General features: G+C 34.6%; 1 protein-coding gene across 1 annotated transcript in view; it reads right to left on the reverse strand.

Moving 5' to 3' along the window:
• The window catches only part of LOC101309011, a 14515-nt gene extending 1964 nt beyond the window's left edge, over positions 1–12551 (reverse strand). The window contains exons 1-2 of the mRNA XM_004289539.1: positions 12528–12551; positions 11033–11364 (exon numbers count right to left, since the gene is read on the reverse strand). Of these exons, the coding sequence (XP_004289587.1) occupies positions 11033–11364; positions 12528–12551 (356 nt within the window). The remainder of the gene's footprint in view (positions 1–11032; positions 11365–12527) is intronic.
• Between the last annotated feature and the right edge of the window lie 778 nt (positions 12552–13329).

Consider the following 13329-nt stretch of genomic DNA (forward strand, 5'->3'; position numbering starts at 1 on the left):
TCATAGGAGAACCTAATTTAAATCCAAATAACCTTGCACCAAGCCTGCTATAAAAGTTTTTCCAAACCTATTAAATGTCTCTTCAAAACAACAATTCTCCATACCTAGATTAGTACGCCAAGCGATCTGCCGATACTACTTCTCAAAGTATGTGCATTTTAATGATAATCTTCCATAAACCATCTTAAGAAACAAAGCCTAATAAAGCCTAACTCATGTAAACAATAGTATGTAATTTATGCTTTTTATAAAGAACACATAGCAAATCAATCGAAGTAATAACCATCAATAGTTCAAACGACATAGAACTTAACACTAAGCTCCTCAAATTTTGATCTATCCAAGCACAGACTTTCTTCCTTCCACAATTCCCACTTAACAAAAATAAAGCCTGCTTAACAAAAAATCTGGTAACATGTTCCTAGGAGAACCTAATTTAACTCCTAATACCCTTGCACCTGGCCTGCTATAAAAGTTTCACCAAACCAATAAATTGTCTCTTCAAAACAACAATTCTCCGTACATAGTTTAGTACTCCAAGCGATCTGCCGAAACTACTTCTCAAAAGTATGTACATTTTGATCTATTCAACGACATCAACAATGACCTAGAACCACCAAGTCTACTTTCAATTACCAAAATCTTATGCAATTAACTTGATCATAATCCTAATTTGCACATCATTCACTTCATCACCAGAGAACAATTGTTAATCTTACAGAAACTATCTTAAGAAACAAAGCATAGGAAAGCCAAACACATGTAAACAATAGTATGTAATTTATGCTTTAAACAAAGATCACATAGCAAATCAATCGAATTAATATATTGTATACACAAATAAATCCATGTAATTAATAAGCATTTCAAATAAACACATGTATTGACCGAAAGGAAATCATAACATTCATAACGACCAATAGTTAAATTGACATAGAACATAAGACTTAAGCTCCGGAAATTTTGATCTATCCAAGTACAAACTTTCTTCCTTCCACAATTCCCTCGTATGAATCACTGGCTCAAAATAATCTCAATCCTCGAAAATATCTCAAAAACTTCTATACCTATAGCTATATATAACCTACCAAAGTAAACTTGAAAATTGTAAATCTCTCAACTCAGCCAAATGATTAATGTCGAACATAATGCACGAAAATGCATTTCGAATTCACATACAGCAACAGCTTCTAGAACCTCAATACGCCCAAGCCAACTCTTCAAACTTCCTACTATTGACCAAAAATAAAGCTAACTTACCACAAAATCTGGTAACATGTTCCTACGAGAACCTAATTTAACTCCTAATAACCTTGCACCTGGCCTGCTATAAAAGTTTCTCCAAACCTATTAAATGTCTCTTCAAAACAACAATTTACCATACCTACTTTAGTACTCCAAGCGATCTGTCGAAACTACTTCTCAAAATATGTACATTTTGATCTAATCAACGTCAACAACAATGATCTAGAACCTCCGAGCCGACTTTCCATTACCAAATTCTTATGCAATTAACTTGATCATAATCCAAAGTTGCACAACAATCACTTCATCACCAGAGACCAGTTGCTAATCTTACGGAAACCATGTTAAGAAACAAAGCCTACCTCATGTAAACAATAGTATGTAATTTATGCTTTTTATAAAGATCACATAGCAAATCAATAGAATTAATATAATGTATACACACAAATAAATCAAAGTAATTAATATGCATTTCAAATAAACACATGTATTAACAGAAACGAAAACATGAGTCATAACCATCAATAGCTCAAACGACATAGAACATAAGACTAAGCTCCTCAAATTTTGATCTATCCAAGTGCAGACTTTCTTCCTTCCACAATTCCCTCTTACGAATCACTTGCTCAAAAAAATCTCAATCCTCGAAAATATCTCAGAAACTTTTGCACCTGTAGCTATATATTACACACCAAGGAAAACTTGAAAATTGTAAATCTCTCAACCCAGCCAAATGATTAATGTCGAATATAAAGCATGAAAATGCATTTCAACTTCACATACTCCACCAGAATCTAGAACCTCAAGCTATCCTAAATACGCCCAAGCCTACTCTTCCAACTTCCTACTATTGACCAAAAATAAAGCCTGCTTACCACAAAATCTGGTAACATGTTCCTAAGAGAACCTAATTTAACTCCTAATAAAGTTGCACCTGGCCTTCTATAAAAGTTTCTCCAAACCTATTAAATGTCTCTTTAAGACAATAATTCTCCATACCTAGTTTAGTACTCCAAGAGATCTGCCGAAACTACTTCTCAAAGTATGTGCATTTTGATCTAATCAACGACAACAACAATGACCTAGAACCTCCGAGATTACATTCCATTACCAAAATCTTATGCAATTAACTTGATCATAGTCCTAAGTTGCACATCAATCACTACATCACTAGACACCAGCTGCAAATCTTACAGAAACCATCTTAAGAAACAAAGCCTAGTAAAGCCTAACACATGTAAACAATAGTATGTAATTTACGCTTTATATAAAGATCACAAAGCAAATCAATCGAATTATTATATTGTATACACACAAATAAATCCATGTAACGAATATGCATTTCAAATAAACACATGTATTGACATAAAGGAAACCATCAGATTCATAACGATCAATAGTTCAATCGACATAGAACATATGACTTGAGCTCCGAAAATCATAACTTAATCTACAAAACTCCTTTTTAAGAGATTCAAATTCAGGAATGATGTTTAACATCTGTACTATAACTTTTATGCAGACAACAACTTCAAATACACAACTGAAATGCACCGATTTTAGTAAAAAGGCTGCTGGGTCAAAAACTCAGAAAACTGATTTGCAGAATTTCTTACTGCAGACCCTAATTGTATTTTTAATCCTGATTTTGTTTCTCCTTTAGTCTCCTCCCTTCTCTCTCCTTTGTTTTCTTACTTCTTTCTAAAAGTTGTTATAAGTTTGGGCTCGGGGTTTGGGTTCACTAACTATTGGGTCAAGGTTAATGTCATGGGTTAAAAGTAGGGTTAATCTCAAAAACTTAAGTACCTATAGCTATATATTACCTACTAACGTAAACATGAAAATTGTAAATCTCTCAACTCAGCCAAATCAATAATGTCGAACATAATGCAGGAAAATGCATTTTATCCTATCATACTGCACCAGATTCTAGAACCTAAACTCCTCAATACGCCCAAGCATACTCCTCAAACTTACTACTATTGTTCCCATGTATTTACCAAAATAAAGCCTATTTACCACAAAATCGGGTAACATGTTCCTAGGAGAACCTAATTTAACTCCTAATAACCTTCCACTCCAAAACTATTAAATCTATCTTCACAATAACAATTTTCCATACCTAGTTTAGTACTCCAAGCGATTTGCCGAAACTACCTCTCAAAGTATATACATTTTGATCTAATCAACGACAACAACAATGACCTAGAACCTCCGAGTCTACTTTCCAAGTACAGACTTTCTTCCTTCCACAATTCCCTCCAATGAATCACTTGCCCAAAATAATCTCAATCCTCGAAAATATCTCAAAAACCTCTGTACCTATAGTTATATATTACCTACCAAAGAAAACTTGAAAATTGTAATCCCAACCCAGTGAAATGATTAATGTCGAACATAATGCACAAAAATGCATTTCATCTTCTCATACAGCCCCAGATTCAAAAACGTCAAACTATCCCCAATATGCCCAAGCCTACTCCTCAAACTTCCTACTACTGTTCCCAAGTATTTACCAAAAATAAAGCCTGCTTAACAAAAAATCTGTTAACATGTTCCTAGGAGAACCTAATTTAACTCCCAATACCTTTGCACCAGGCCTGTTATAAAAGTTTCACCAAACCAATTAATTGTCTCTTCAAAACAACAATTCTCCATACATAGTTTAGTACTCCAAGCGATCTGCCGAAGCTACTTCTCAAAGTATGTACATTTTGATCTATTCAACGACATCAACAATGACCTAGAACCACCGAGTCTACTTTCCATTACCAAAATCTTATGCAATTAACTTGATCATACTCCTAATTTGCACATCAATCACTTCATCACCAGAGAACAATGGTTAATCTTACAGAAACTATCTTAAGAAACAAAGCATAGGAAAGCCAAACTCATGTAAACAATAGTATGTAATTTATGCTTTATACAAAGATCACATAGCAAATCAATCGAATTAATAGATTGTATACATACAAATAAATCCAAGTAATTAATATTCATTTCAAATAAACACATGTAATGACAGACAGGAAATCATGAGTCATAACCATCAATAGTTCAAACGACATAGAACATAAGACTAAGCTCCTCAAATTTTGATCTATCCAAGTACAGACTTTCTTCCTTCCACAATTCCATCTTATGCTTTAATAAAGAACACATAGCAAATCAATCGAATTAATATATTCTAGACACAAATAAATCCATGTAATTATTATGCATTTCAAATAAACACATGTATTGACAGAAAGGAAATCATAAGAGTCATAACGATCAATAGTTCAATCGACACAGAACATAAGACTTAAGCTCCGGAAATTGTTATCTATCCAAATAGAGACATTCTTCCTTCCACAATTCCCTCGTATTAATCACAAGCGCAAAATAATCTCCACCCTCGAAATATCTCAAAAACTTATGTACCTATAACTATAGATTACCAACCAAAGTAAACTTGACAATTGTAAATCACAAGACTCAGCCAAATGATTAATGTCAAACATATCGCACGAAAATGCATTTCATCTTCTCATACTGCACCAGATTCTAGAACCTCAAACCATCCTCAATACACACAAGTCTACTCCTCAAACATCCTACTAATGACCAAAAATAAAGCCTGCTTCCAAAAAAATCTGGTAACATGTTCATAGGAGAACCTAATTTAACTCCTAATAACCTTGCACCTCGCCTGCTATAAAAGTTTTTCCAAACCTATTAAATGTCACTTTAAAAAAACAATTCTCCATACCGAGATTAGTACTCCAAGCGATCTGCCGATACTACTTCTCAAAGTATGTACATTTTAATGATAATCTTACAGAAACCATCTTAAGAAACAAAGCCTAATAAAGCCTAACTCATGTAAACAATAGTATGTAATTTATGCTTTTTATAAAGAACACAACAAATCAATCGAATTAATATATTGTATACACACAAATAAATCCATCTAATTAAAATGCTTTTCAAATAAACACAAGTATTGACAAAAAAGAAATCAAAAGATTCATAACGATCAATAGTTCAATCGAAATAGAACATAAGACTAAGCTCCTCAAATTTTGATGTATCCAAGTACACTTTCTTCCTTCCGATATTCCCTCTTATGAATCACTTGTTCAAAATAATCTCAATCCTCGAAAATATCTTAAAACCTTTTGTACCTGTAGCTATATATTACACACCAAGGAAAACTTGAAAATTGTAAATCTCTCAACCCAGCCAAATGATTAAAGTCGAACATAATGCACGAAAATGCATTTCATCTTCACATACTGCACCAGATTCTAGAACCTCAAGCTATCCTAAATACGCCCAAGCGTACTCTTCAAACTTCCTACTATTGACCAAAAATAAAGCCTGCTTACCACTAAATCTGGTAACATGTTCCTAGGAGAACCTAATTTAACTCCTAATAACGTTGCACCTGGCATGCTATACTATTAAATGTCTCTTTAAAACAATAATTCTCCATACCAAGTTTAGTACTCCGAGCGATCTGCCGAAACTACTTCTCAAAATATGTACATTTTGATCTAATCAACGACAACAACAATGACCTAGAACCTCCGAGTCTACTTTCCAAGTACAGACTTTCTTCCTTCCACAATTCCCTCCAATGAATCACTTGCCCAAAATAATCTCAATCCTCGAAAATATCTCAAAAACCTCTGTACCTAGAGTTTTATATTACCTACCAAAGAAAACCTGAAAATTGTAATCCCAACCCAGTGAAATGATTAATGTCAAACATAATGCACAAAAATGCATTTCATCTTCTTATTCTGCACCAGATTCTAAAACGTCAAACTATCCTCAATATGCCCAAGCCTACTCCTCAAACTTCCGACTATTGTTCCCAAGTATTTACCAAAAATAAAGCCTGCTGAATAAGAATTGCAAATCTTACAGAACCTAGCGTAAGAAACAAAGCCTAGGAAACCCAAAATCAGGTAAACAATAGTATGCAATTTATGCTTTAATAAAGAACACAGCAAATCAATCGACTTAATATATTCTAGACACAAATAAATCCATGTAATTATTATGCATTTCAAATAAACACATGTATTGACAGAAAGGAAATCATAAGAGTCATATCAATCAATAGTTCAATCGACATAGAACATAAGACTCAAGCTCCGGAAATTGTTATCTATCCAAATAGAGACATTCTTCCTTCCACAATTCCCTCGTATTAATCACATGCGCAAAATAATCTCCATCCTCGAAATATCTCAAAAACTTATGTACCTATAGCTATAGATTACCAACCAAAGTAAACTTGATAATTGTAAATCTCTCAACATATCGCACGAAAATGCATTTCATCTTCTCATACTGCACCAGATTCTAGAACCTCAAACCATCCTCAATACACACAAGCCTACTCCTCAAACTTCCTACTAATGACCAAAAATAAAGCCTGCTTACCAAAAAAATCTGGTAACATGTTCATAGGAGAACCTAATTTAACTCCTAATAACCTTGCACCTCGCCTGCTATAAAAGTTTTTCCAAACCTATTAAATGTCACTTTAAAACAACAATTCTCCATACCGAGATTAGTACTCCAAGCGATCTGCCGATACTACTTCTCAAAGTATGTACATTTTAATGATAATCTTACAGAAACCATCTTAAGAAACAAAGCCTAATAAAGCCTAACTCATGTAAACAATAGTATGGTAATTTATGCTTTTTATAAAGAACACAACAAATCAATCGAATTAATATATTGTATACACACAAATAAATCCATCTAATTAAAATGCTTTTCAAATAAACACAAGTATTGACAAAAAAGAATCAAAAGATTCATAACGATTCAATAGTTCAATCGAAATAGAACATAAGACTAAGCTCCTCAAATTTTGATGTATCCAAGTACACTTTCTTCCTTCCGTATTATTCCCTCTTATGAATCACTTGTTCAAAATAATCTCAATCCTCGAAAAATATCTTAAAACCTTTTGTACCTGTAGCTATATATTACACACCAAGGAAAACTTGAAAATTGTAAATCTCTCAACCCAGCCAAATGATTAAAGTCGAACATAATGCACGAAAATGCATTTCATCTTCACATACTGCACCAGATTCTAGAACCTCAAGCTATCCTAAATACGCCCAAGCCTACTCTTCAAACTTCCTACTATTGACCAAAAATAAAGCCTGCTTACCACTAAATCTGGTAACATGTTCCTAGGAGAACCTAATTTAACTCCTAATAACGTTGCACCTGGCCTGCTATACTATTAAATGTCTCTTTAAAACAATAATTCTCCATACCAAGTTTAGTACTCCAAGCGATCTACCGATACTACTTCTCAAGAAACAAAGCCTAACAAAGCCTAACTCATGTAAACAATAGTATGTAATTTATGCTTTTTATAAAGAACACAACAAATCAATCGAAGTAATATATTGTATACACACAAATAAATCCATCTAATTAAAATGCTTTTCAAATAAACACATGTATTGACATAAAGGAAATCAAAAGATTCATAACGATCAATAGTTCAATCGACATAGAACATAAGACTTGAGCTCCAGAAATTTTTATCTATCCAAGTACAGACATTCTTGCTTCCACAATTCCCTCATATGAATCACATGCTCAAAATAATCTCCATCCTCGAAAATATCTCAAAAACTTCTGTACCCATAGTTATATATTACCTACCAAAGTAAACTTGACAATTGTAAATCTCTCAACTCAGCCAAATAATTAATGTCGAACATATCGCACGAAAATGCATTTCATCATCACATACTACACCAGATTCTAGAACCTCAAACTATGCTCAATACGCCCAAGTCTACTCCTCAAACTTCCTACTATTGACCAAAAATAAAGCCTGCTTACCACAAAATCTGGTAACATGTTCCTAGGAGATCTAATTTAACTCCAAATAACCTTGCACCTGGCCTGCTATAAAAGTTTATCCCCTCTTCAAAACAACAATTCTCCATACCTAGTTTAGTACTCCAAGCGATCTGCCGAAACTACTTCTCAAAACATGTACATTTTGATCTAATCAACGTCAACAACAATGACCTAGAACCTCCGAGCCGACTTTCCATTACCAAACTCTTATGCAATTAACTTGATCATAATCCAAAGTTGCACATCAATCACTTCATCACCAGAGAGTTGCTAATCTTACGGAAACCATCTTAAGAAACAAAGCCTAACTCATGTAAACAATAGTTTGTAATTTATGCTTTTTATAAAGATCACATAGCAAATCAATCGATTTAATATAATGTATACACACAAATAAATCCAAGTAATTAATATGCATTTCAAATAAACACATGTATTGACAGAAAGGAAATCATGAGTCATAACCATCAATAGTTCAAACGACATAGAACATAAGACTAAGCTCCTCAAATTTTGATCTATCCAAGTACAGACTTTCTTCCTTCCACAATTCCCTCTTATGAATCACTTGCTCAAAATAATCTCAATCCTCGGAAATATCTCAAAAACTTTTGTACATGTAGCTATATATTACGCACCAAGAACCTCCGAGATTACTTTCCATTACCAAAATCTTATGCAATTAACTTGATCATAGTCCTAAGTTGCACATCAATCACTACATCACCAGACACCAGCTGCTAATCTTACAGAAACCATCTTAAGAAACAAAGCCTAGTAAAGCCTAACTCATGTAAACAATAGTATGTAATTTATGCTTTATATAAAGATCACACAACAAATCAATTGAATTAATATATTGTATACACAAAATTAAATCCATGTAATTAATATGCATTTCAAATAAACACATGTATTGACAAAAAGGAAATCATCAGATTCATAATGATCAATAGTTCAATCGACATAGAACATAAGACTTGAGATCCGAAAATCATAACTTAATCTGCAAAACTCCTTTTTAAGAGATTCAAATTCAGGAATGATGTTTAACATCTGTACTATAACTTTTATGCAGACAACAACTTCAAATACACAACTGAAATGCACCGATTTTAGTAAAAAGGCTGCTGGGTCAAAAACTCAGAAAACTGATTTGCAGAATTTCTTACTGCAGACCCTAATTCTATTTTTAATCCTGATTTTGTTTCTCCTTTAGTCCCCACCCTTCTCTCTCCTTTGTTTTCTTACTTCTTTCTAAAAGTTGTTATAAGTTTGGGCTCGGGGTTTCGGTTTACTAACTATTGGGCCAAGGTTAATGTCATGGGTTAAAAGTAGGGTTAATCTCAAAAACTTATGTACCTATAGCTATATATTACCTACTAATGTAAACTTGAAAATTGTAAATCTCTCAACTCAGCCAAATCAATAATGTCGAACATAATGCACGAAAATGCATTTTATCCTATCATACTGCACTAGATTCTAGAACCTAAACTCCTCAATACGCCCAAGCATACTCCTCAAACTTACTACTATTGTTCCCACGTATTTACCAAAATAAAGCCTATTTACCACAAAATCGGGTAACATGTTCCTAGGAGAACCTAATTTAACTCCTAATAACCTTCCAGTCCAAAACTATTAAATGTCTCTTCATAACAACAATTTTCTATACCTAGTTTAGTACTCCAAACGATTTGCCGAAACTACTTCTCAAAGTATGTACATTTTGATCTAATCAAGCACAACAACAATGACCTAGAACCTCCGAGTCTACTTTCCATGTATAGACTTTCTTCCTTCCACAATTCCCTCCAATGAATCACTTGATCAAAATAATTTCAATCCTCGAAAATATCTCAAAAACCTCTGTACCTATAGTTATATATTACCTACCAAAGAAAACTTGAAAATTATAATCCCAACCCAGTGAAATGATTAATGTCGAACATAATGCACAAAAATGCATTTCATCTTCTCATACCGCCCCAGATTCAAAAACGTCAAACTATCCTTAATATGCCCAAGCCTACTCCTCAAACTTCCTACTATTGTTCCCAAGTATTTACCAAAAATAAAGCCTGCTTAACAAAAAATCTGGTAACATGTCCCTAGGAGAACCTAATTTAACTCCAAATACCCTTACACCTGGCCTGCTATAAAAGTTTCACCAAACCAATAAATTGTCTCTTCAAAACTACAATTCTCCATACATAGTTTAGTACTCCAAACGATCTGCCGAAACTACTTCTCAAAGTATGTACATTTTGATCTATTCAACGACATCAACAATAACCTAGAACCACCGAGTCTACTTTCCAATACCAAAATCTTATGCAATTAACTAGATCATAATCCTAATTTGCACATCAATCACTTCATCACCAGAGAACAATTGTTAATCTTACAGAAACTATCTTAAGAAACAAAGCATAGGAAAGCCAAGCTCATGTAAACAATAGTATGTAATTTAAGTATCACATTACACACGCTAAAATCCCAAGGTTCAAGTAGTATGAAGGTCTTCTTAAACTCATCCTAAACTCTAATCAGTATTACGAAACAGTAGATTTCTCTGGCACAAAGAACAAATTTTACATAATCAACTCTATCCAAACACCAAATATCACATAACACACGTTAAAATCCCAAGGTTCAGGTAGTATGAAGGTCTTCTTAAATTCATCCTAAACTCTAATCAGTATTACGAAACAGTAAATTTCTGGCACAAAGAACAAATTTTACATAATCAACTCTATCCAAACACCAAATATCACATAACACACATAATCCTCAACAAACTACATAACCGGAATTTCAACAAATCCTTCAACTTTCGAAACCCTAGAAAATCAGAATCACTTATCTTTGGTGGAGACAGCATCACCTGCGAGCAGACGTAGTCTTTGAGTCGGACGTTGGGTTCTCGAGAGCGTTGAGAACGACGAAGCGGCTCTCAGCGGGAACAAGGGAAAGAGAATCAGGAAGGACGACATCAACTGGGAATTTGGGGCGTCGGGCATAATTTTCGAAATTGGAGGGTGGAGGCGGATTGGGTGATGGAGATGACGGCGGCGGATCGGTTGATGGAGATGGCGGCGACGGATTGGGTGGTGGAGAGGGCGGTGGAGAATTTGGTGGGGAAGATGTCGATGGCAGGTTTACTGAAATCGGGAAAGAAGAAGAAATTGGGAGAGAAGAAGAGGAAAGGGTCAGAATCTAAAGGAAGTGGAATGGGCTGGGCTGTCGGATGTTTTTCTGTCTGGGCTGGTGGGGTTCAGTAAGTGTCCTCAATAAAAATTACATCTGTGTTAGTGAAAATTTTTTGAGATTTCAATATTGTAAAATTTGTAAGCCTTCTGTCCCATTAGATAACCCAAAAAAATGCATTTGGTGGCACGAGGAGAAAATTTGGAAGATGGATTAGGAACGGTTGCAACCAAAAACTCGCATATGCGAATAATCGGGAAGCTTATTGTAAGGTATTTCAAATGGTGTTTTCTTGTTGAGTTACAAAGTAGGTAAACGGTTGATGTTGTAAACAGAGGTTAAAACACATTCTCCCCAAAAGAAATAGGAAGACACAAGTAGTTTCAAAAATATGTCGATGTTTTATTTCGACAACACCATTTTGATGAGGTGTGTATACACAAAAATGTTGGAAACTACCCCTTGCTCAGGAAAAAAACTTTTTACAGAAAGGAATCAGCTCCATTGTCAGAGCAAAACTGTTGGACTTTGGTATTGAATTGAGTTGCGACAAAGTTAAAAAATTGACGAATTAAAGTTTGCGCTTCATTCTTATGTTGTATTAAAAATACTCAAGTGAATCGAGAAAAGTCATCAACAATAGTCAAAAAATAATGAGCACCAAAATGAGTAGGAGTTTTATAATGACCTCAAATATCATAATGAATTAGAGAAAACACTTGGTTGTTGAAATTGAACAGAAAAAAAAGTCAAGTATGTTTCCCCAACAGACAAACATCACACTTATTACTAGAATCAAAAACAAAATGAAGATTATTTTTTGCTAAATGTTGTAAACTTCGGTGCCAAAGGTTGGAGGAGATGGTCAAATTGCAAGAAAAACGATGAGATGGAGGAATGAAAGCGTACGCCACAAGGTAGTATAGGTCAAACGTAGACAAATCCAAGTGAACATTAGCTACCAAACGTAGCTGCAGCTTCAAGCCTTCAACCATGACAATTGAACGGTAAACATAGACAAATCACAGGTAATATGCCGTAGCGTATATGATTGCAACCTAATGTACGTAGCAATAGTCAGTTAAGAATTCAAGCCCGTAATTATGACATTTTCAACAAGGTATGTTATGTAGTCCTCCTAATTAGGACCCCAACTTGCACCTAACAAGAACCTTCTGGAGGACCCAATCCCCCATTTCTATTACACATGATCCTATGCAATTCAATTCTGATAATTTGTATTTCTTTCAATTTAGAAATATGATGCATAGACAAGTTCCAAAAGGAGTACTAAAACAAGTACCTACTTTTCTATCTTTGTAGCTAGCGTGGAACTTCATTCTCCCACATATTTCCAAACCAGAAATCCAGCTTCAATAATTCCCTGTTTACCAAATTATTATGTCTATGCCATATATGCTACGAGTGCTCGATCGTTCCATAGATGGAGAGAATTAGGAAGGGTAGCGGCGGCGGCAACGGATCTGCAGCGTTAGTAAAGGCGGCTGCATGGGCATGGTATGAGCATGGAACTGGATTACAAGGCAAGTCACTGCAGGAGTTTGATATCAGAAGAAGTTCTCATGATCTTAAACCATCCAGGTTCAAGCTGGAAGCTAAGAAATTAGCTGAACAAGGCAGTAGAGATTTTGATGATCGTTCACTTCTTGATCGATATGAAATTGAGAGTATTTCTAGGCGGTTGGATCAACTTATAGAATCCAGTGGTGACAAAGGCAAAGTTTATAATAAAGGGTTCCTAGTTCAAGACGATTCTGATCATCCTGGATCATGCAGCAGTAAGAAGTCAATAGCTCCAACATCTGCAGTTGGGGATCTTGGTCGAAAAGAAAGTGTGGCGTTATCAGATGGTGACTACACAAATCACCGGAGGAAGAAAACGAGCAACAACTTCAGAGGGTTTTTGCAAAGGCATGCAGTTATATGCGGTTCAAGTACACATAAAGATGTAAT

Source organism: Fragaria vesca, linkage group LG1, assembly GCF_000184155.1.
Source record: "Fragaria vesca subsp. vesca linkage group LG1, FraVesHawaii_1.0, whole genome shotgun sequence".
Classification (NCBI taxonomy): Eukaryota; Viridiplantae; Streptophyta; class Magnoliopsida; order Rosales; family Rosaceae; genus Fragaria; species Fragaria vesca.